The 25,703-nt window shown below is 48.6% G+C and overlaps 1 protein-coding gene across 2 annotated transcripts in view; it reads right to left on the bottom strand.

Annotated features, from left to right (window-relative positions):
• The window catches only part of LOC138246421 (alpha-tectorin-like), a 119,352-nt gene that overhangs the window by 13,792 nt on the left and 79,857 nt on the right, over positions 1 to 25,703 (bottom strand). For both annotated transcript variants that reach the window (XM_069201029.1, XM_069201030.1), the window contains one exon: positions 8,644 to 8,781. In XM_069201029.1, coding sequence (XP_069057130.1) covers positions 8,644 to 8,781 — 138 coding nt within the window. The remainder of the gene's footprint in view (positions 1 to 8,643; positions 8,782 to 25,703) is intronic.

The following is a 25,703-nucleotide window of genomic DNA, read 5'->3' as shown; positions in this document are numbered from 1 at the left end:
TACACATTGCCTTCTAAGTTAAGCCTGACTGCTCGTGCCAAGCTACCAGAGGGTGGGCACAGGCTAATTTTGGATTGTGTGTGACTTACCCTGACTAGAGTGAGGGTTCTTGCTTGGACAGAGGGTAACCTGACTGCCAACCAAAAAACCCCATTTCTAACACAGATGCTGATCCTTCATTTGGAGGAGTTCTAGACGGAAAAGGGTGATCAGGCTACCTACTTTGTCCTGGGTGCAACACAGCAGCAGTATCGTAATCTGGTGACTCAGGAAGCACAACAGCACTATTTGGGGCTTCATTGGAAACTGCATGATATGGGGGATAAGATGGGAAACCTCTTGGACTGGTTGGGATGAAGAGAGGAAGGAGAACAATAGGTATCTGGAGTGCGTACCAATTAGCGGGGCCCTGCCCAGAATGATATTGATAAGGTCCAGGCATTTGCAACTTACTATCATGTGTTGTATGCCCCCACCTGGACTGCATGGTGGAGGATATTGAGGCCTTCTTGGAGGCGGTAGGATTAAGGCCCACAGTGAACCCAATGCAATACTGCCCCTAGACGAGGAGAAAGGGTTCAATAACATTTACTAGCAGAACTTGCTAGGAACCCTGTGATAGTTTGGTTTTTGGTCTGTGTTCTGTTGTTGGGTTGGACTTCTGCATAAGGCACCTACCGTGGCAGTGCAGGTGAATGGGGTGGTTTCAGAGTCCTTCACACTTGGGCGGGGTACAAGACCAGGGTGTCCATTATCACCTTAGTTGTTTGCGCTTTGCCTGGAGCCACTGGCTTGCTGGGTGCACTGTTAAGCTGAAATAGTGGTTTTCCCCTATTTGATGCACACCCAAGAGAAATTGCCCCTTAATACTGACAACATGCTGGTGTATGTGGCAATCCATAATGGTCGCTTCTGATGGTACTGTTAGTGCTCCGGGTCTTTGAGCCTTACTCAGGGCACCATTTTAAATGGGAAAGGTCAATACTTTATCAACAAGGGTATTTTGGAGGGCTGACAGGCCCCACAGGGTACCCTCTGGCTGACCAGGTCAGGTTTCCTATATCTGGGTCACAAATGAGGTGGAAAACGTCCTGGAACTGAATTAGGGGGGCTTGAAGAGCTACTTTTGTACCCTTGATAAAATACTCCAGACTTTGCTCTGGGATGGGGGTACCTCGAGAGTGGCGCTTTGGGCACCTTACTACTTGGTCTATAATGGAAGATTGGCATTGCCTGACATGTAGGCATATCATAGTACCATACTGTTAGAAATGGGGTTTCTGGTTGGCTAGGGTATGCACCTCAGCCAGGCAGAACTTACCCACTCTAGTCAGGGCAAGGGAGTTACACGTCCAAGATAACCCCTGCTCACCCCCTTGGTAGCTTGGCACGAGCAGTCAGGCTTAACCCGGAGGCAATGCGTAAAGCGTTTGCACAACACACACATACATGTGACGCAATATCCCCACCACAAAGGAAACACAACACCAGATTATATGAAAATATACTGTATTGTACACAACGTAATTATCAGACCAACATCACATAACAGTACTATCCTGCTACCTTAGCAGTTGTCAGAACGTTACACATTAGTTACTCTGCAAACTAGCAGTAGTCACACATAACACACAGGTTACTCAGTATTCTGCAACATAAGCAGTAGTCAGGAAACACGTTATCACATTAGAACACTTGTCATAAGCATATCATAAAACGCCCATAGTAGGAACATTAGAAAACCTATGGCAAGTTAGGGAAACATATTAGCAAGTCATGCCCATAAAAGGAACATGTGCACACATATGTAAAAGCATCATAGTACAGGCAGGTAATATAACACAATTAAGAAAGTCTGTAGAAAGAACTTTAAATCATAATTATATTTGTCCATTTAACAGTACCTGGGAATAATGCAGAGGCACTTCCAGTGCCTAAAACGAATAAATGGGGCCCCCGGCGCTCCTCTGCGCAAAACGGGGGCCTCTTGACAAATGTGGGAGTGAAGAGGGTAGCACACACCCCCTCTGTACTCCAAACGGGCCCCTCCAGGGGCCCGTGATCACTGGGGGCCCCCCTGGACCTCCACCGGCCCTCTTGATGGGGGCTCAGCTCGCCCAATACTTTTAGGAAGGAGGGGGGCGCCACGCACCCCCTCCGATTTTCAAGTGCGGGCCCCTCCTGGGACCCCCAAACTTTGTGGGGCCCCCCGGGCCTTGTCTGGCTCTCCTCAATAGGGGGGGAGCCCAGAAAAGTTAGTGCTGGCCCACACAAGGGCCAAGCTGGGGACCGGCGGTGCGGGCGAGCCTCCGATGAGGCTCCCGTCCGTCCGCTCGGTCGAGGAATTTGACCGGGCCCCTCCTGGGGCCCGCGATCCAGGCGCAGCCCACACGAGGGTTGCGGTGGGGCAGGGAGCCTCCGACGAGGCTTCTCCTCCTGCCCACCTTCACCCTGGACGCTGCGACCCGTCTGGGCTGCAGCCGAAGGCAGGCACCCAAGTAGGTGCCTGCTTGTGCCCCGGGGGCGCTCTCTAGGGCGAACCTCGCCCCGGGGGCACGGTAGGAGCGTGTTCGCTCCGATATTTGGTTTGAAGGTGCCCCGGGGGCACGGAGAGGAGCGCGCCGGCTCCTCTCTTCGTCCTGGGGTTACCAACAGCGCGCTCCGACGCGCTTGAAAGATTAAAGGGGCCCGGTTGCGGCGGTGATTTCTTTTTGGTAGAGACGCGCTCCAGGAAGCGCGAGGGCATAATTAAAGCCCGGGCTGCGGCTGTGATTTCCTTCGGCAAAAGAAAAGCGCTTTCAAAGCGCTAGGACCTCAGCAGCTTCCACCATTCAAAGAATGCATTTTTTTTCTCTTCAGGCATCCTGGGCAAAGATGTCAAAGATCGTTGCAGGGGTCAGGGGCCACAGCACCCTGCCCCTGGGAACAACTACACAAGAAGGAGCATAGGGCTGGTGGGCCCAGCTACAGGCCAGTACAAGGGGTGCAGATGGTGGCAGTTCCTCCTAGTGACCAGGCAGGTCACAGGTCAGCACAGCAGCAGCAGTCCATGGCGGTTTCCTGGTGAGTCCATTCATCAGCGTCCTGTGTCCAGTTTCAAGTTCCAAGAATGTTCAAATTGTGGGGAAAATTCCCCTGTACTTATAGTCAGTTCTTACAGTGTTTTACAATGGTAGGGAGAGGAGGTTCCAGCCAGTTACAACTGGTTCTGGGAGTGCCCCCTCTCTCCTTTCAGCACAAGCTCCAAACATCAGTGGGGGGTTAACGACCCTATTGTGTGAGGCCAGGGCACAGTCTTTACAAATGCAGGTGTTCCCCGCCTCTCCCTTCTCTCAGCCCAGGAAGACTATTCAGTATGCAGATGCACCTAGGTGACACCTCCACCCTCCCTGTGTACAGGCTGTCTGAAAAGTATGCACAAAGCCCCAACTGTCACTATGCCCAGACGTGGATTGGAGTCAAGCTGCAAAACACCAGAATTATAAGCACAGATAAATGTGCACTTTCTAGAAGTGACATTTCTGGGATAGTAATAAAAAATACACCCACACCAGTAAGCAGTATTTATTATCACCATCACAACCATACCAAACACGCCTACGCTACCCCTCATAAATCAGACAATACCCTTTACACATAAAGCAGGGCATTTCTAATGCAACCCTATGAGAAGGCAGCACTCACAGCAGTGAGACACCAAGTTAGGCTGTTTGTCACTACCAGGACAGGCCATGCAATATGGCACATGTCCTGCCTTTCTACATACATGGCACCCTACCCATAGGGCTAGCTAGGGCGTACTTTAGGGGTGACTTACATGTAGTAAAATGGGAGTTCTGGGCCTGGCAAGTAAATTTAGATGCCAGGTCCCTGTGGCAGAAAACTGCGCACACAGGCCCTGCGCTAGCAGGCCTGAGACAGGTTTGAAAGTCTACTTCAGTGGGTGGCGCAAGCAGCGCTGCAGGCCCACTAGTAGTATTTAATTTACAGGCCCTGGGTATAGAGATACCACTGTACAAGGGACTTATAGGTAAATTAAATAAGCCAATTAGGTATAAGCCAATCATACCAACTTCAGATGGGAGAGCACCTGCACTTTAGCACTGGTCAGCAGTGATAAAGTGCTCAGAGTCCTAGAGCCAACAGCGAGAGGTCAGAAAAAACAGGAGGAAGGAGGCAAAAAGACTAGGGATGACCATGCGTATGGCCAAAAGTCCAACACAACCCCCTACCAGCCAAAATCCAGGGGAGAACAATCAATACCTTGATGTACTTTCCTGATTGGGGCGATAGAACAAGGACCCAGGCCCACAACAGCAGATGGTGGCAGTTCCTCCTAGTGACCAGGCAGGTCACAGGTCAGCACAGCAGCAGCAGTCCATGGCGGTTTCCTGGTGAGTCCATTCATCAGCGTCCTGTGTCCAGTTTCAAGTTCCAAGAATGTTCAAATTGTGAGGAAAATTACCCTGTACTTATAGTCAGTTCTTACAGTGTTTTACAATGGTAGGGAGAGGAGGTTCCAGCCAGTTACAACTGGTTCTGGGAGTGCCCCCTCTCTCCTTTCAGCACAGGCTCCAAAAATCAGTGGGGGGTTAACGACCCTATTGTGTGAGGCCAGGGCACAGTCTTTACAAATGCAGGTGTGCCCCGCCTCTCCCTTCTCTCAGCCCAGGAAGACTATTCAGTATGCAGATGCACCTAGGTGACACCTCCACCCTCCCTGTGTACAGGCTGTCTGAAAAGTATGCACAAAGCCCCAACTGTCACTCTGCCCAGACGTGGATTGGAGTCAAGCTGCAAAACACCAGAATTATAAGCACAGATAAATGTGCACTTTATAGAAGTGGCATTTGTGGGATAGTAATAAAAAATACACCCACACCAGTAAGCAGTATTTATTATCACCATCACAACCATACCAAACACGCCTACGCTACCCCTCATAAATCAGACAATACCCTTTACACATAAAGCAGGGCATTTCTAATGCAACCCTATGAGAAGGCAGCACTCACAGCAGTGAGACACCAAGTTAGGCTGTTTGTCACTACCAGGACAGGCCATGCAATATGGCACATGTCCTGCCTTTCTACATACATGGCACCCTACCCATAGGGCTAGCTAGGGCGTACTTTAGGGGTGACTTACATGTAGTAAAATGGGAGTTCTGGGCCTGGCAAGTAAATTTAGATGCCAGGTCCCTGTGGCAGAAAACTGCGCACACAGGCCCTGCGCTAGCAGGCCTGAGACAGGTTTGAAAGTCTACTTCAGTGGGTGGCGCAAGCAGCGCTGCAGGCCCACTAGTAGTATTTAATTTACAGGCCCTGGGTATAGAGATACCACTGTACAAGGGACTTATAGGTAAATTAAATATGCCAATTAGGTATAAGCCAATCATACCAACTTCAGATGGGAGAGCACCTGCACTTTAGCACTGGTCAGCAGTGATAAAGTGCTCAGAGTCCTAGAGCCAACAGCGAGAGGTCAGAAAAAACAGGAGGAAGGAGGCAAAAAGACTAGGGATGACCATGCGTATGGCCAAAAGTCCAACACAACCCCCTACCAGCCAAAATCCAGGGGAGAACAATCAATACCTTGATGTACTTTCCTGATTGGGGCGATAGAACAAGGACCCAGGCCCACAACAGCAGATGGTGGCAGTTCCTCCGAGTGACCAGGCAGGTCACAGGTCAGCACAGCAGCAGCAGTCCATGGCGGTTTCCTGGTGAGTCCATTCATCAGCGTCCTGTGTCCAGTTTCAAGTTCCAAGAATGTTCAAATTGTGGGGAAAATTCCCCTGTACTTATAGTCAGTTCTTACAGTGTTTTACAATGGTAGGGAGAGGAGGTTCCAGCCAGTTACAACTGGTTCTGGGAGTGCCCCCTCTCTCCTTTCAGCACAGGCTCCAAAAATCAGTGGGGGGTTAACGACCCTATTGTGTGAGGCCAGGGCACAGTCTTTACAAATGCAGGTGTGCCCCGCCTCTCCCTTCTCTCAGCCCAGGAAGACTATTCAGTATGCAGATGCACCTAGGTGACACCTCCACCCTCCCTGTGTACAGGCTGTCTGAAAAGTATGCACAAAGCCCCAACTGTCACTCTGCCCAGACGTGGATTGGAGTCAAGCTGCAAAACACCAGAATTATAAGCACAGATAAATGTGCACTTTATAGAAGTGGCATTTCTGGGATAGTAATAAAAAATACACCCACACCAGTAAGCAGTATTTATTATCACCATCACAACCATACCAAACACGCCTACGCTACCCCTCATAAATCAGACAATACCCTTTACACATAAAGCAGGGCATTTCTAATGCAACCCTATGAGAAGGCAGCACTCACAGCAGTGAGACACCAAGTTAGGCTGTTTGTCACTACCAGGACAGGCCATGCAATATGGCACATGTCCTGCCTTTCTACATACATGGCACCCTACCCATAGGGCTAGCTAGGGCGTACTTTAGGGGTGACTTACATGTAGTAAAAGGGGAGTTCTGGGCCTGGCAAGTAAATTTAGATGCCAGGTCCCTGTGGCAGAAAACTGCGCACATAGGCCCTGCGCTAGCAGGCCTGAGACAGGTTTGAAAGTCTACTTCAGTGGGTGGCGCAAGCAGCGCTGCAGGCCCACTAGTAGTATTTAATTTACAGGCCCTGGGTATAGAGATACCACTGTACAAGGGACTTATAGGTAAATTAAATATGCCAATTAGGTATAAGCCAATCATACCAACTTCAGATGGGAGAGCACCTGCACTTTAGTACTGGTCAGCAGTGATAAAGTGCTCAGAGTCCTAGAGCCAACAGCAAGAGGTCAGAAAAAACAGGAGGAAGGAGGCAAAAAGACTAGGGATGACCATGCGTGTGGCCGAAAGTCCAACACATACACTACCCTATGCTGTCTGTACGATGAGCTGGTGTATCGTGTGGAGAGGGCAGTGATGGGGGTGAAGACCTATATTCATTTTATCTATGGGAAACTGGACGTGCGGCCACTGCCGGGGGCCAACCAGGCAATGCTGAAGGCATGGGATGAGGCTACAAGAGATCTGGGGTGCCAGGGAAGATGTATGCTGGCTACTCCTTTATGAAAGGGCACACTTCTGCCTGAGGTGGGCAGGCTCATCAGCTTCCATTGCTGGGAGCAGAGAGGGATAGAGAGAGTGGGAGATGTGTTGTTGTCAGTAGTGAAATTAAGACATTTGAAGTATTACAGTAAGAATATGCCCTGGCCAATACTCAGTCATTCCAAGACCTTCAACTCTCACGATTGAGAGTGTATGGGATCCTGCAAAGGATCTCACAAAGAGTAGACCCTTGGAGTCCTGGATTCTGGGTGGCATAAGGTGGTTTCTCAGGAATACTGGTATATCTTGAATAATACCCTGGTTGATCTTGGGAAACTCCGGGTACGGTAACAGTCTGACGTCTGATGTCTGAAGTTGGGACCATAAAGGAAAGGTGATGTTGATCCAGGAAGTAGTCATTCCCACTAGGCTGTGGCTAATACAATTCAACATTCTTCACATGTTTTATTATCACAGGTCCCGTCTTTACAAAAATAGGAGAGCAGAAAGTCCCATGTGTCTTCGGTGTGGAGTGTACCTTTATGCACCCAGTGTAGGACTGCCCCAGGGTGAGTTCTTATTGGAGTGATTTGGTCACAGAATGAGAGTTGGTGTTGGCAGTTGATCTCCTTAGGACCCCCTAGCTGATGATCCTAGTTATACTAAATGATGTGGCTCCCCCTCATAGGCAGTTGTTCTGCATGCTGGGGTTCATGATGGCAAAAAAGGAGGTGGCTATGGTATGGGGGTGGGATTGGGTCCTCACGAGGGCCGAATAGAGAGTGGGTATGATCAGATGTATAGAGGGGGAGTGGGTGGTGCATGAAAGTCGAGGGTGCCCCTGGAAATTTGACAAGGTGTGGGGGAGGTGGAGGTCAAACCACAGCTTGACGGACGATGATGTGGATGTGGTGGAGGAGGGGTACCTACTTCGTGATGAAAGTGGGTAGGGCCAGGACAGGCAAGGATTGATGAGGGCTATGTGCTTTTGGCGAGTGCAAGTTTACTGTTATTGTACTTTTTTGGAAATTAAAATTAATAAAAACATTTTTAAAAATATTGTAAAAAATAAAATCCATTAAGGAAATCGGTAAAGTTAGCATTGTGGGTCCTATTTAGGATACATATTTACATATAAGAAATTTAAACTAATCAGGACCGGATTTATATCAAATTTAATATCAACTTATTAATTTATTTTTTAAATTGATGCAGAGACAATGGTAGTGTTAATATTTAATATTAACTACTGGGTTAGTGTTAGAGTTGTAATACCTCTAAGTAAAAACGAACTATAATAATTTAAAATTCATTTAAAAAAGTTGCAGTAGTTGTAGGGTCAGTGTTGTTCGGCTGTTAAAATACATTTAAAAACCTAGGTGAGGCAGCTGCCATGAAGTGAGTCACAAAGATGTGGTTGTTTCTCAAGATAGTAACATGCATCTGTTACATTACTTTGTCTGGCGAGATGAATAGAAAAAGACAAAATATGCCTGACCGATTGGAATACTTTACATTCAAAACTATATTTGACGACTGGGCTTGAAGAAGCCAGTTACCTGCTACTCAGCCTACCTGGGCTGGGATGCCACCCAATCCTGTCCAGCGATTTCCTCCGCTGTCTGACCCTGTGGTCCACGTTATAGTGTCATAGTTCAGGATAATGAAGTCACTTTTTCCATCACTGGCCAGTACTGCTTGGTAAGTGTTTTTCTTTAAAAAAAGTAAGAATATTGTCATACTGTCAGTGAGGTATCCAATATCAATAAAACAGTTGTGTTGGGTCAAAGGCACACATTGTGATGTGAAGAAGTGTACAGAGTGGTATGTAAAGCAGCAGAAGAAGGCTGTACACTGTGATTGCTCCTGGTTGGAGTAGGTATGACATCTAGAAATTGTGCTAAATTTAAATAAAGTGTACATATACATGTGTGCAATAAATTCAATTGGCAAAAAAGTAATGTGAGAAATGTGAGACAGTGGATCACTCCTATTTACATGTGGATAATGCTGGAGAAAAACGTTTGATTCCAAATGGTCTATGTTTGTAGCTAAACTACAGGCATATATGCAGTCATACAAATAATGAGTATAAGTTGGTTTAAAACATAAGGAACAAAATTATTAATAATGTTATCATAAAACTATCCGACTTCATAAACCATTTAATCTAAACTCAATAATTGACACTTAATATTAATTAGATAGGAAGCAATATATTCTTAGAGTCGAGCCTGTGGGTACATGCACTTGCAAGACTATATTGTGTACAGTAAAGGGCTTGGAGACCGCCTGTCGCTCACCATTTGTTGATTTGTGTTGCTCTCTTCTTTACAGCCTCGTAAATCATCAAGGCAGGCTTGGTATTATTCCCGTTTCTCTGTGTGGAGCAGGGACTAAGCACTGATTACAACTTAATTAGTGCCCGTCCGCTGCTCCTGACATAATTGAGGTGCTGTTTTTTAAATTTTTAAACTTCTAGTGCCCTGCAAATAGAAGGCTTGTGACTGACAAAAACGTGTCCAGCAGGACACAAAGTTCTATTTTCTTAAGGATAACTTTCTTTTATTTTGTCAAGTCGTCTTTTCTGACTTTGCACTCATGTTTTCTTTTGTTTTTCTTGTGGGTGCTTTTCTCAAAAGATGACCATTAACTTGTATGAAGTATTGCAAAGCAACATTGTTTCCTTATTATGTATAATTTCTGAAACAATGCTTTAACACATAATCATGCAGTACACTCCAATTCAACCATCTCTTATCCACCCCGTTACAATCCACCCCACTTTACCCCACACCAATCCACCCAATTCCAATCGAAACCACTCACCCCAATCAAGTCCACTCCAACCCACACTACTCCAATCCTCCCAACCCACCCCAGTCTAATCTGCCCCACTCCTATTAGCCATACTCTAATCAAAAACAATCTTCACCACTCCAAAACAATCTGTACCACTCCAATACAAAACAATATGCCCACTCCAATTCAAAACACTCTGCCCCACTTCAATCCAAAATAATCTGCCCACTCTAATCCACCCAATCCCAAAAAATCTGCCCCACTCCAATCTGCCCCACTGCAATCCAAAACAATCTGTCCCACTCCAGCCCACATCACTCCAATCTGCCCTACCTTTATCTAAAACAATCTGCCCTACTCAAATCCACCCCACTCCCATCTGCCCCACTTCAATCCAAAACAATCTATCCTACTCTAATTCACCCCACTCCAATCAAAAATAATCTTCCCCACTCCAATCCGACCCACTCCAATCCAAAACAATCTGCCTCACTCCAATCCATAACACTCCAGTCTGCTCCACTCCAAAACAGCCTAACCTGACCCAATCCACACCACTCCAATCCAAAACGATATTCCCCTCTCCAATCCAGTTCACCTCACCACACTCCAATCCACTCCACTCCCATCCAGTTCACCCCACACAACCCAATTTTCTCCAGTCTGCTCTATTCAATGCAAAGCAATATGTCCCACTCCAATCCAAAACAATCTGTTCCACTCCAATTTGCCCCACAACAATCCAAAACAGTCTGCCCCATTCCAGTCTGCCACACTCCAATCCAAAACAATCAGCCCCACTTCAGTCTGCTCCACTTCAATCCAAAACAACCTGCCCAACTCCAATCCATTTCAATCTGCCCCACACCAATGTGCCCCACTTGAATCTAAAACAGCCTGCTCTACTCCAACCTGTCCCACTCCAACCTGCCCCACTACAATCCCAAACAACCTACTCCAGTCCCAAACAATCTGCCTCAATTCAATCCAATCCATCTCATCTCACTACAATCCAATCCACCCTACTGCATCCCAATTCACCCCACACCAATGCACCACAATCCAGGACACTGCAATCCAATCTATCATACACCAATCCAATCCACCCCAGTACAGCCCAGTCCAATCTACCACACTCCAATCCAATTTACTACACCCCACACCAATCCACTCCAGTTCAATCCCCACAACACATATGATGCAACAAATACACCACAAAGGAAACAAAACACCCAGTTGTATAAAAATAAACTGTATTGCATAAAATATAATTAGACAAAAAGTGACATTGTTGTAATGAATGATGGATGCTCGTAGCTTATAAAGATTTAGGTTTATCTTACAGTTAAAACCCCACGAGGAGCAGCCTCCTGCCGCTCAGCCCTTCTCACCCAACTGTCTATTCATCCAAACACACACTGTATTTGTATTTTTCATATTTATAAAGCGCATTCCGGCCAAGGCATCGAAGCGCTGGAAACAGGAGTAAGAGAGCCGAAGATCAAGCAAAAAAGAAACGCATGACCGTATCTAATGTGGGAACAGCCAAGTTTTTAGCTCCTTTCTAAAAGCCAAAAGATCATATTCACTCCTCAGCCTAGGGGGTAGCGTGTTCCAAAGTTTAGCTGCAGCCACCGAAAGAACCTTATAGCCCCATCTGATCTTCTTGGTCCGAGGTAGAGTTTGCAGATCCAAGATGGTGGCCCGGGGTATACCAACGGAGCCCTAAGGACAAGTAGTCTGTACTGCTGGTATGTAACGCCTAATGTGTTAAACACATAGATGGTCATTACAACCCTGGCGGATGGTGTTAAAGCTGCGGTAATACCGCAAACAGGCCGGCGGACAAAAAAAGGGAATTACGACCCTGGCGGAAACCGCCAACTAAGACAGACACTTTAACACACCGCCTGCCACGGCGGTACAGACAAGCAGCGCGGCGGTCACCGCCAACCGACAGGCGGAAGACAACGTACCGCCCACACTATCACAACACACCAATCCGCCACCTTTTCCGGGGCGGATTCCCCGTGGATAAAAACACGGCGGAAACAGCTTTTGCTATGGGAAAACGCTCACCTCAACACATCCCACGAGGAACGAGGACACCATGGAGCCGGAACTACAAATACACCCAGCCCTTGCATTCCTGCTCATCTACTACCAACAGCGACGTACGCGCAGAAGATACCGGTGAGTACTGCACCTACGACACTGGGGAGGCAAAAGTTACGGGGACACCCACCAAACACCCCCACCCCCACCCTCGCATATCACAACATACACACCAATGCAGTCACAAAAATCACAGTAACAACCCACAATCCCCCCGGAAGAATGCAAAGACAAAGCGAATTGCGGTCAAACTCTGTATTGTGATACATATCACGAAATTTGTGAAAAATAAATGTACAATACAAGAAGTAGTGCAGATATGTACACAACAATGTCTGTGCACAAACAGTCCAAAAATGCATGGGCGAGGCCCACAATACCTGACCAAAATCCCAGAGAACACTGCCAGGGCATCAGATAGAAACAATACAGGCACCTCAGGGGGAAGGCAAGGGGGGGCACCTCAGCCAGATGAATGCGAAGCCAGATCCACGACAGGGCACCATACCCATTGATGTATCCTGGGGAGTGTAAGGCCACAGTCCTTCAAGTCTATACAGTGGGTGGCTTGCCCACTGTGCCATCCTGGGGAGTGCAAAGCCACAGTCTCTCAAGTCTCTACAGTGGGTGGCTTGCCCACTGTGCCATCCTGGGGAGTGCAAAGCCACAGTCTCTCAAGTCTCTACAGTGGGTGGCTTGCCCACTGTGCCATCCTGGGGAGTGCAAAGCCACAGTCTCTCAAGTCTATACAGTGGGTGGGTTGCCCACTGTGCCATCCTGGGGAGTGCAAAGCCACAGTCTCTCAAGTCTATACAGTGGGTGGGTTGCCCACTGTGCCATCCTGGGGAGTGCAAAGCCACAGTCTCTCAAGTCTCTACAGTGGGTGGCTTGCCCACTGTGCCATCCTGGGGAGTGCAAACACACATCTTTGCAAGTAGATGCAGTTCTCTACTGGTACTGGGTGGGACTGGTGGCCAGACTGGATGAGTCTCCCCGTGAAAGTACATGTCCTGTCACTGTCCCAGATGCACATGGGAGAACGATGCCTGATGTGCCGGACTATTCATACCCACACGGTCTTTGCCCTGTTCAGCGGTCTTCACCATGGCGGTCTTTCCCTGTTCAGCGGTCCTCTGCCATGGCAGTCTTTGGCCTGTTCAGCGGTGCTTTGCCATGGCGGTCTTTGCCCTGTTCAGCGGTCTTCACCATGGCGGTCTTGTCCCTGTTCAGCGGTGCTTTGCCATGGCGGTCTTTGCCCTCTTCAGCGGTCTTCACCATGGCGGTCTTGTCCCTGTTCAGCGGTGCTTTGCCATGGCAGTCTTTGGCCTGTTCAGCGGTGCTCTGCCATGGCGGTCTTTGCCCTGTTCAGCGGTGCTTTGCCATGGCAGTATTTGGCCTGTTCAGCGGTGCTTTGCCATGGCGGTCTTTGCCCTGTTCAGCGGTCTTCACCATGGAAGTATTGTCCCTGTTCAGCGGTGCTTTGCCATGGCAGTCTTTGGCCTGTTCAGCGGTGCTTTGCCATGGCAGTCTTTGCCCTGTTCAGCGGTACTTTGCCATGGCAGTCTTTGGCCTGTTCAGCGGTGCTTTGCCATGGCGGTCTTTGCCCTGTTCAGCGGTGCTTTGCCATGGGGGTCTTTGCCCTGTTCAGCGGTCTTCACCATGGCGGTCTTGTCCCTGTTCAGCGGTGCTTTGCCATGGCAGTCTTTGGCCTGTTCAGCGGTGCTTTGCCATGGCGGTCTTTGCCCTGTTCAGCGGTGCTTTGCCATTGCGGTCTTTGCCCTGTTCAGCGGTCTTCACCATGGCGGTCTTGTCCCTGTTCAGCGGTGCTTTGCCATGGCAGTCTTTGGCCTGTTCAGTGGTGCTTTGCCATGGCGGTCTTTGCCCTGTTCAGCGGTGCTTTGCCATGGCAGTCTTTGGCCTGTTCAGCGGTGCTTTGCCATGGCGGTCTTTGCCCTGTTCAGTGGTGCTTTGCCATGGCTTTCTTTGCCCAGTTCAGCGGTGCTTTGCCATGGCGGTTCTGATACTGACATTGGTGTGTGGCATGACGAACTCCACACTGGACATTGGTGTGTGGCATGACGACATCCACAATGGACGTTGGTGTGTGGCATGACGAACTCCACACTGGACATTGGTGTGTGGCATGACGAACTCCACACTGGACGTTGGTGTGTGGCATGACGACATCCACAATGGACGTTGATGTGTGGCATGACGAACTCCACAATGGACATTGGTGTGTGGCATGACGAACTCCACACTGGTCGTTGGTGTGTGGCATGACGTTCCATCATTGCCCAGCGGGGCTGTGGGATTCTCGATCCTCCTGGGCTGTGACTCCGGCGGTGGCCGTGGTCTCTGGACCAGTAACGATACTTGAGCCCTCCTGGGCTGTGACTCCGGCGGTGGCGGTGGTCTCTGGACCAGTGACGATACTTGGGCCCTCCTGGGCTATGACTCTGGCGGTGGTCTCTGGACCAGGGACAATACTTGGGCCCTCCTGGGCTATGACTCTGGCGGTAGTCTCCTGACCAGTAACGATACTTGGGCCCTCCTGGGCTATGACTCTGGCGGTGGTCTCCTGACCAGTAACGATACTTGGGCCCTCCTGGGCTATGACTCTGGCGGTGGTCTCTAGACCAGTGACGATACTTGGGCCCTCCTGGGCTATGACTCTGGCGGTGGTCTCCTGACCAGTGACGATACTTGGGCCCTCCTGGGCTATGACTCTGGCGGTGGTCTCCGGACCAGTGACGATACTTGGGCTCTCCCGGGCTATGACTCTGGCGGTGGTCTCCGGACCAGTAACGATACTTGGGCCCTCCTGGGCTATGACTCTGGCAGTGGTCTCTGGACCAGTGACGATACTTGGGCCCTCCTGGGCTATGACTCTGGCGGTGGTCTCCTGACCAGTAACGACGGTGCTGGCGGTTGTGTCTGGACCGCCGGAAATGATGGCGCACTTCTCCGCTGTGACACTCACAACAGGTTGGGGAGACTTCCTCGGGACATCCCCACCTTCTTTGGAGTTACAGATGACTCACCAATCGCCTTGGATCCCATTTCACTTTGTGTCCCACCAGGAGTCTTGACACGGTCCCGTCGTCCACTCTCCAATTTCGGAGCCTTTACAGGGGGTGGGCTGACAGTGCCTTGACTCCGGGTCCTACTGCCTGCCCTGGTGGACGGGGCACTCCAAAAACCTGGAACAAGCACCACTGGTACTGGAGGCTTTTTGGCTGAGGCGCTACGACGGGACTGATGAATAGGAGGGGGGGTGGGGGCAAAAAGGTCAATTTGACATAGGGACAGTTTCTGACGGACACTGGGATGGGTAGCTGGAGGGGGTCTGGGAGTGGAGGAAGAGGAGGTGGTTGTAGGAGGTGTCACTTTAGCTGTTTTGGGTGCAGGTGCAGGACTGGAGGCTGTCGTGAGGTGGATGGATGTTGGGTGAGTGATTGCCGGCGTTTGTGTACTTTGGGAGGGGGCGTCACAGACACACTGGGAGAGGACACAGGGGACGTGTATATGGCAGTGGAGGTGGTGAGTGCAGGTGAGGGGCTTGTGGTGCTGGGTGTCCTGGTGCGAGTCCTAGTGCCTGTAGATGTGGTGCATGCAGGTGTGTGTGTAGACGAGACTGGGAGGGAGGAGGGAGAAGAGGAGGAGGGGGACACAGTGGAGACAGTGGATGTTGCTGTATCTGTATGGGTCTGATGCTTGTGTGAGTGCCTGTGGTGTGTGTGGTGCCTATGTTTGCTTGAGCTACTTGTGTGTGTTGACTTGTGTGCATGCTGGTCTGTAGGTGTGCTTGGGATGGGCTGGGGTACAGGGGATTGGGTCTGGGTGGAGGAAGTTCGAGGGGGGAGGCTGGACACAGGGACAATGGCTGCCATCAGTGCTGAGTTCAGAGATTGCAGGGTTCGCTGAAGGACAGCCTGACCAGAATGAATACCTTCCAGGAATGCATTACCGTGTTTCAACTCTCGTTCTACACCCTGGATGGCATTCACAATGGTAGACTGCCCAACAGTGAGTGACCTGAGGAGGTCAATGGCCTCCTCACTGAGGGCAGCAGGGGTGACTGGGGCAGGGCCTGAGGTGCCTGGGGCAAAGGTGATGCCCGGTGCCTTTTCTGCAGGAGGATGATCCAGATGACGGTGTTGTTGCAGCGGGTGAGTCTGTGGGGCCTGTGGACAGTGATGAGGAGGAAGCTGATGAAGATGAAAACGACAACAGGGAGTCTGTCATACAGCAATATTTTCAGTGAGACACAGGTGAGTACAATTTCATGTTTCACATCATATTACATTTCACACGTCTACCTCTATCCTGTACCTACATTTCACTCCCTATTTGGTAACTGAGTTGTCCCCTTCCATTTCAGTTTCACTAATGTGGTAACCTACGTGTCAACAGCTTGCACCCTTGAAAGGCTTGTGATGTGTGACATTGGTATGTTGGCCTTCCAATGGCTAACCATTTTTAACACTGTAATTGACAATACACAGTTCACAATCATTGACTGACTCCAATATTATTATGGTTTCAAGGGTGTTTATTGAAGTGCATACAAATGTAGGGGGGTTGTGAAATGGGGAGAGGTCATGGTGGAAGAATGTCTATGGCAGAGTCCAGTCTATTACTCTCACAGGTACATTGCACATCTGGCTATTGGAAGTGGAGCTGGGGCAGTTCCGATTTGGACAGGGTAACAAAGTGTGACAGTGGGGGGATAATCAGGGTGGTCTTATTTCCTGACGGGGGTCTTGCCATCTTGCTCTGTCCTGTTCTTGGATCTCAGGGACCGCTTTCGTGGTGATTGTCTGCTGGGGTGCTGGTGTGTTGGTCCTGTAGCGGGGTGTCCTGTCCACTAGCGCCGGCGGAGGCGGTGGGCATTTCATCGCCGTGGCTAGTGTTAGGGGCCCCATGGAGTGCCACGGTGTCCCTCAAGGTCTTTTGAATGTCCATCAGCAACCCTACGATGGTGCCCAGGGCGGAGCCGATGGTCCTGAGCTCCTCCCTGAACCCCAAATACTGTTCCTCCTGCAGACGCAGGGTCTCCTGCAACTTGTCCAGGACCGTTGCCATCGTCTCCTGGGAGAGGTGGTATGCTCCCATGATGGAGGAGAGGGCCTCGTTGAGAGTTGGTTCCCTTGGCCTGTCCTCCCTCTGTCGCACAGCAGCCCTCCCAGTTCCCCTGTGTTCCTGGGCCTCCGTCCCCTGGACCGTGTGCCCACTACCACTGCCCCCAGGTCCCTGTTGTTGTTGGGGTGGTGGGTTAGCCTGGGTGCCCTGTAGTGGTGGACACACCGCTGATTGACCTGTCCTGGGTTGGGAGGATTGGGCCCGCTGGGTGGGTGCTGTGCTGGTGTTACCAGAGGGTGGCAGCTCGGTGTTGGGCTGTGGCTGGGCAAGGGGAACCAACTGTCCTGAGGCCCACTTCGGTCCGGGCTGGTCATCAAGATCCAGTAGGGCAGAGCTGCTGTCGTCACTGTGGGCCTCTTCTGGGGGTGGAGTGGTGTTGTCTGGACCCTCTGGTGTGGTGACGTTCCTTCGGGTTCCTGCGGGGGTATAAGTACATGATTATTGCATGTGTGTGTTTCATGGTGTGCAATGGTTGGGTGTGCGTGAACCCCAGTACAGGCATTCCTGTGTGGGGGCTTGTGTGATGATGTTTGAGGAGGGTGTTGTAGGTCTGTGCAGTGGGCATGCTTTAGTGCTGGGTGTCCATGCTTAGTTGTGTCATGCAGGTCTTGAGGTTGGGATGGGTGGTTGGTGTTATGGGTAGATTAGTGAGGAGTTAGGGTGTTAGTGGAGGGTGTGAGGGTGGGGGTTCGTGATGTCATGCAGGTAGGGTGGGGGATATGATAGTGAAGATTTGACTTACCAGTGTCCATTCCTCCAACGACTCCTCCGAGGCCCTCAGGATGCAAGATGGACAAGACTTGCTCCTCCCATGTTGTTAGTTGTAGGGGAGGAGGTGGGGGTCCGCCGCCAGTCCGCTGTACCGCGATGTTGTGCCTGGATACCGTGGAACGCACCTTCCCCCATAGGTCGTTCCACCTCTTCCTGATGTCCTCCCTATTTCTTGGGTGCTGTCCCACAGCGTTGACCCTGTCCACTATTCTTTGCCATAGCTCCATCTTCCTGGCTATGGATGTGTACTGTACCTGTGAACCAAATAGTTGTGGCTCTACCCTGATGATTTCCTCCACCATGACCCTGAGCTCCTCCTCGGAGAAGCGGGGGTGTCTTTGGCGTGACATGGGGTGGTGTGTGTGAGGTGTGGGGTGGTGTATGTGTTGAGTGTGGTGAGTGTAGTGGTATGTGGTGTTTTGTGCGTGGATGTTGTATGGGTGATGGTGTAGTGTGCCTCTGTGTGATGGGGTTCTCCATTCTGTGGTGTCTCTCTCTGGCCTTCGTCTCTAATTTGTGGTCATAGGGGTTTATGGGTGATGTGGGTGTGTGTTTTATATTATGTTGGGTGTGTGGGAGTGGTGTTTGTATGTGTATCAGGTGTGTGTATTTGGATTTGTCCAATGTGGCAGTGTTTTGGAGCTGTGTGTGTATTTTGAGCGCGGCGGTGTGTACTGCCAATGGAATACCGCGGTTGAAAGACCGCCGCGTGGATTCGTGGGTCGTAATAGCATGGGCGTGTTTCTGTTGGCGTGGAGGTGGAGGATATGTTTCTGCATGTTTATCGCTGACCTTTGGCGTGGCGGTATTGTGTGGGTGTCTGAATTTCGGCGGATTCCATGATGTGTGTCGTAATACCTGTGGCGGTCTCCCGCCGCAGCGGCGGTCTAATGGCGGCTTCTGCACGGCGGTAAGCGGCTTTTACCGCCAATGTTGTAATGAGGGCCATAGTCTTAAAGGCAATACATTTCTTCACGGGTAGCCAGTGTAGCTACTTCAAAATAGCACTGGATGAGGAGGATCAGGGAAGATTGAGTATTAGGCGAGCAGCAGTGTTCTGGATTAATTGAAGTGTAGTGAGCGACAACTTATCAATATTGAGTAATAATGCATTGCAGTAATCAATTTTTTAAATCACCAGGGCGAGCAACACCATTATTCTAAGTCTTTCCTGCAAATAGGGGAAATGTTTCCTCAATGTTTTATGAGTCCAAAAACAAGATTTGGTGATAGAGGTTTGAACGATAAAGCCGTCTCAAATATGACTCCCAAGTTCTTAGTGGGTAATTCTCCACACACCGATTCCCACCATTAGGTGCCCTAAACATTTTTACTAGAGCCAGTTAAAAGGATTTCGGTTTTATCCCCATTCATCCTGAGCCAATTCCTGCCCATCCATTTATTGATCTCTCCCAGGCAATGATGTAAATGGTCAGCGACTTCTTCCCAGTCCCCGTCAATGGGAATGATTAATTGGGTGTCGTCCACATATGATGTAGTCAGGAAGCCAAACAAAGGAATCAATTTGACTAATGGGGCCATATACAGGTTAAACATAGTAGGACTAAGAGAAGAGCCCTGTGGAACACCACATGGTAAGTGATATGCAGGGGCTTTAAAGTCTCCACAGATTACTGTAGTGGATCTGTCCTCAAGGAAGGACCTCAAAATATCAAGAGCAGTACCCCTAATTCCTGCTTGATGCAGGCGGTGTATAATAATTTGAGGGTAGATTGTATCAAATGCTGCAGATAAATCAAGAAGCACCAAAATTGTACCCACTCCCTCATTAACTAATTTAGAATCGTATCAGAAGTAGTGATGAAAGCTGCTTCCGTGCTATGGTTTTTTCTAAAACCATGTTGAGAGGGATCTAGGCAACCTGAGTCTTGAAAAAACTTAACTAATTCTTTATTGATATGTTTTTCAAGGATCTGTGATAGGCAGTAATGCAATTGGTCTTAAATTCTTGAGATCATTTGACTTGCCATCTATCTTCTTTTTTAAGGGGATCACCATTGCTTCCTTCCAAGAAGAGGGAAACACACCCGAAGTCAAGGTCTCTTGAAATATAGGAGCAAGGGATGTTGAAACTAGATCCGAGACAAGCTGTAAAACATAAGGTACATAGGTCATTAGAGGATCCAGTTTTAGTAGTTGTCATAAGCTTTCTTATCATCTCTGTGCAGAGAGGCTGAAAATTTGATAGCGTCGGGCTGTCCTCTATAATAGGGAGGTTCCTGTAATCAGATAGTTCACAAGTGACCATAGGTTGTGTAAACTCCACCTGAATGTGTGAAATTTTGCTTTTGAAATAAGTTGCCACTTTGTTACAGAACCCTTGAGAGTTCTCAAAATCTGTGGGCTTATCAGCAGTGGTGAGAGAACGCACTTCCCTAAAAAGTTCTCTAGTAGTGTTAACAGCTTCCTCAATTCTGCAGGAGTAATGTTCTGATTTCGCCATATTAATAGTGTTTTTCTATAAACTAAGGGTAGCTACAAGTTTTGCCTTTTCCATGGGGGTGGAGTCTAGCCTCCATTTCCGTTCCTGTTGACGGTATTTCCTTTGCCAGTTTTTGAGATCGTTCGTAAACCACAGGCAATTCGCTTTTTTTCTCCTTAAGGGTCCAGGTGGTTTACAAGTGGCTAACTGATCCATGGCTATTTTAAAGTCCCTGATTGAATTTATCTACCACTGAGATGGGGAGATCCTCAACAGCTGCCCAACCATCAGACAGAGCCGGTCTGAAATGAGAAGCTTTAATGCTGTTTCAGTGTCTAACTGGTATCCGGTGAGGGAGGTAAGCTGTCCGAGAGGCAGCCGGATGGATTGGCCTAAAACTAAGAAGATGGTGGTCCGTCCAGTCTAAAGGCCTATTGTCTATAATAATAAAATCATTATCACGGACAAATATGCCATCCAATATATGGCCTGCCTTATGAGTGGGGGACGAAACTTTCAAATGCTAGTGACGATCTATCATAAAATCCAGAAAGTCTGTGACATGAGAGTCCTGGCTATCATCAAAATAAATGTTGAAATCCACAAGGACTATAGCTCTGCTGTTCATATTGATTGGTTCAATAATAGATGACCATTGGAGTGGGAAAGTGGAGTAAGCCCCAGGGGGTCTGTAAATTAGCAATCCTTCAAATAACAAAACAGTATTCTGGAAGATTTTAAAACGGGCACCCTTACATATTTCTGGTGCCACGTTTAGCGGTTCCCAACAGCAGCTAAAAGAGGACCTAAAAATCAGTGTCAGTCCCCCACCCCGCCCTATAGTTCTGTCCAATCATAAAAAAGAGTAACCCGGGGGTGTTGCTGCTATGAAGTCCAAACCCGAATTTGCCTTTGCCCAGGTTTCCGCGACAAAAAGGCAGTCTAGGTTGTCCTGATAAATTAAATATTTCCAGCTTATGCTTTATCAATTAGCGTACGTTAATTAAAGCATAAGTCATCATATTAATGTTAGGATGCATAATTTCTTGTGACCCACTAAAAAGATCCCTGGGGTAGGGAGGAGAAGAGAATTTCGATAAAGGCCCCGCGGTCGAATGGCAGAAGGTGCATTTCCACCTTTCTAACTTCCTGGGAGAAATATTTGCCCAATGTTTATACTTCTGCTCATCCTTTAGTGCCAAATGTTTAAGAGGAGAGTAAGAAATGAAAACTTTCTGGGGCTGGGGGTCCGGACCCGAACGGACACTGACGGGCGCAGATGGGCTTGGCTTTTGCGCGCCCGCTGCGCACCTCCGCATCTCTCCGACTGGTCGGAGGATGTCACCCGACTCCTTCGTTAGCAGCAACTAGACTGCTAACCTAAAATGCACCTCCAAAATGGCGTGTAACTAGGAGGTAGGGCTCTAACCGGCCCATACTCACTGCCGAAGGGATCGCATGAAAAAATATAAAAGCAGATAAAAAAGGCAGCGCAGCCAAAAACCACTTGCATTGCTTTAAAAGCGTCAGCCCCCTCTAAAGATTGAAAGAGATACAGTAAGTAGGTATTAATAAAAGGATAAAAGCTTAGAATTCAAAGAAATATGAAAGCGTCAATAAAATCATGCATAGTAAACTCGGGAACTTACTCTGTGTTCCCGCTGCGCATCCGCATCTCTCCGACTAAATACTGGTTGGAAGGTGTCACCTGAGGCCTTCGTTAGCAGCAACTAGACTGCTAACCTAAAATGCACCTCCAAAATGGCGTTTCCCTGGGAGGTAGGGGGAGGGCTCTAACCGGCCCACGCTCCCTGCCGAAGGGATCATGTGAAAAAAAATAAAAGCAGATAAAAAAGGCATCACGGCCAAAAAACACTCGCGTTTCTTTAAAAGCGTCAGCCCCCTCTAAAGACTGAATGAGATGCAGTAAGTAGATATTAATAAAAGGATAAAAGCTTAGAATTCAAAGAAATATAAAAATGTCAATATGATCATGCACAGTAAATTCGGGAACTTACTCTGTGTTCCACTGTCAAAATTCCAACCATACAATGACCTAACTCACTGGCTGATCAACAGGGAACATTAAGGTAATGGGGAGAATGAATAAGATAGAAAGAGGCCCCAACACATCTTCCCCCTTATAAAAACAATGAAATATTCAACAGAACAGAAAATGGCAAAACACCCCCATCAACCGTCCTCCAAAATTATGAGTACCACTGCATCGAAATAAACAGAACAGGTTGACAAACACTCTCTGCAATAAATAGAAAAGGTTAATAAACACTCTCTCTGCATAACATCAATACTCCAATGGGATGTAAGATTGTAAAACACACAGTTAATCAATACGTTCCACAAATTTACAATACAAGTGTACAAATAACCCAAAACTTCCCTGATCACCCAACAGAGAACACTAACTACTTGTTCCAATCCATTTCAAGCATGGTATAACAGGGACAGCCCGTTGCCTTCCAAAACTGACTTAACAGGACAAGAGTTTCTTCCACCTCTACTGCATTGAGATGTAACCACGTACCCCCATCACCATACACCTAACAGAACCAGGCTTTTACCTACCCTCTACCTCATTGGGATCTAATTACTTACCCCCTTAACATTGGGCCCAAAACACTGCCCCAACATCCTTAACTCTGTAGGAAGTATTAACACATATCACATCACTGGGGCGTACCCCCTTAACATTGGGCTTAACACACTGCTCCTACATCCTTAACCCCATAGGAAGGTTGTACACATCACTGGGGTATACACCCCTAACATTGGGCTTAACACACTGCCCCCACATTTTTAACCACTTAGGAAGGATGGTCAAAAACACAATCCTAAATATGGACCAAGATACTAATATCACAACATTAAAATGTCACTCTGCACGTGGCTCTAGCATCCAACCTCAAATTATATGTCTCTAAAATCAAGCATGGCTTTAAGACTTCAGCCCAATATACACACGCAAAATATGGTAAGCCAAATTTCATGTTAAAATAGCATTATGGAGCACCTCCCATGCGTAACGTACATGCCATGACTCAACAACTTTAAAAAACGCCAGTAACAGCAAAACATTTCTCAATTCAATACAGCATTAAAAATTAATTTCAGCAGGGGCAAGCATTGTCAGCATTAACATAAAATTTCTCAATTCAACCCAACGCATCTTTAAAATCCATAGTAGCAGCTTTGAAAAGTAAACTCAAGCAATGTATGGTATTGAGTAAAATGCACATGACAATATATCTAAAGTTAAATTATTTTCCGGAATAGTTAAATACTCCATGCTGGTGAGTGACTTCTCACCAGAATACATTGCCACTTTACATTCTATTTGATTTAAATGCACGTAGAGTTCTATATCCTGATGCGAAAAATTGGCATACATGCTCTCCACTGCACACAAGCCGTTCCCATGTGCCAGGTCGGCCCTCTAGTCTTCCTCTCAGAAAACGTCCTGGAAACAGATCAGGTACCCAATGACCTCTCTTGCAGAATATTGGGTGGGGAAACTCAACAACCCAATCAACACAAAGCCTGTAACTGTTACTCAGAATGTGTGCCCTTAAGCACAGCGCTTTAAGTTAGCAGATAGTGTTTAAATGCTGACACCAGTTGTTCCTACAACTGAATTTCCACTAGGTTGCCTAATGTTCAGTGCTATATATTTTTAACTCTGTACACACACAGTTCAGCAGACCATTTCCTCAATATACCCAGTCCATGCAAGCAGGTACAACAGGTCTGGCTCTGTGCACCCCAATCCAATCCATCCCACCCCACTCAATCCACCCCACTCCACTCCAATCCAATCTACTCCACACCAATCCTCCCCACTTCAATACACCCAGCCCAATCCAATCCACCCCACCCCATTCCAGTTCAGTTTACTCCAGTCCAATCCATCCAGACTACTGCACTCCAATCCAGTCCACATCCATGCAATCCACTCCAATCCAATCCACCCCAATCCAACACACCCCACTCCAATCCATCCCACTGCAGTTCACCACACCCCGATCCAATCCACCCCACCCCACTCACTCCAGTCCTGAATACTCTACTCCAGTCCACCCTCTCTATCCCAATCCCTCACCCACCACCCCACCCTATCCCAGTTTAGTCCACCCCACTCCAATCATTCCAGCCCATCCCAATCAACCCCAGCCTGCCCCAATCCAATCCACCCCACTCCAATCCGATCAATCCCACTCCAGTCCAATCTAATCCACCCCTCTCCAGTTCAGTCTAATCCAGCCCACTCCAGTCCAATCTTATCCACCCTACTCCAGTCCAGTCCACCCCACCTCACCCCAGTCAAGTCCACCCCAGCATTGTGTCAATTTAAATCACTTAGGCCAATCCAATCTAATCCTCCAAATCCCATCCCACTCAACCCATTTCAATCCACTCTGAGCCAATGCAATCCACCCCACCCCCTCTACCCTGTCCAATCCACCCCATTCTACTCCAATCCTCCTCACTACCCCGATCCACTCCAACCTATTCCACTCCACTCTGACACTCTCTGCCACTAAACTACTTCCTTTTACTCAGCTCCACAACAGTCAGTCCTCCTACTCCCCTCCAGGACATTCAAACAGATCCACTCTGACACTCTTCTCCCATTCCCCCATACTCCACTTTGACACTCCCCAACACTAACTTTTAGCCAGGGTGCCCACAGTAAGGCAGACCAGGAGGAGGCAGGGGAAGGTACTGGTGTGCCACTTGGGTGCATATGGTGGTAACAGCTCCCACAGAATGGACTCTTAGGCAGCATTCCCTTCTTGTATGAGTTTTGACTTTGAGTTCCAGGCTGCCTGCAGTGATGAAGACCGACAGGAGGTGGGGTAACTTACTGGCACACTGCATAAAGATGGCCACAGCTCCTGCAGCATGGGGCTCCTCAGCGCATTCCCATCCTGCCTGGGTTTGGACTTTTAGTCACATGCTGCCCACAGTGACGCAGTCCTGCAGGAGGTGGTGGGGGTGCTTACTGGTACACTGCGTGGGAACATAAACGTGGATAAACCACATGCAGTGCAGGACTTTTGAGCAGCATTCTCTACTCATCTGGGTTTGGACTTTGAGTCCCAGTCTGCCTGCAGTGACGCAGACTGGCAGGAATCAAATAATTTACTGGCATGCCGCATGGGCACATTAAAGTGGCCTTTCTCACCGAAAGATGGACAAAACCAGCTTCTGCACAGGACATTGTTATCGCCATCCCCAACGACCACTAACTGCTCCACAAAGATCGGCCTTCTCGCCCAGACGGCATGGCCATCGTACTCAGATCCACCCTCCACCTGACATCCAACGTGAAGAACATTCT

Source organism: Pleurodeles waltl, chromosome 7 (genome assembly GCF_031143425.1).
Source record: "Pleurodeles waltl isolate 20211129_DDA chromosome 7, aPleWal1.hap1.20221129, whole genome shotgun sequence".
In the NCBI taxonomy this organism is placed as follows: domain Eukaryota; kingdom Metazoa; phylum Chordata; class Amphibia; order Caudata; family Salamandridae; genus Pleurodeles; species Pleurodeles waltl.
Note: the sequence above shows the minus strand (reverse complement) of the source record. Positions and strands in the feature narration are given on the sequence as shown.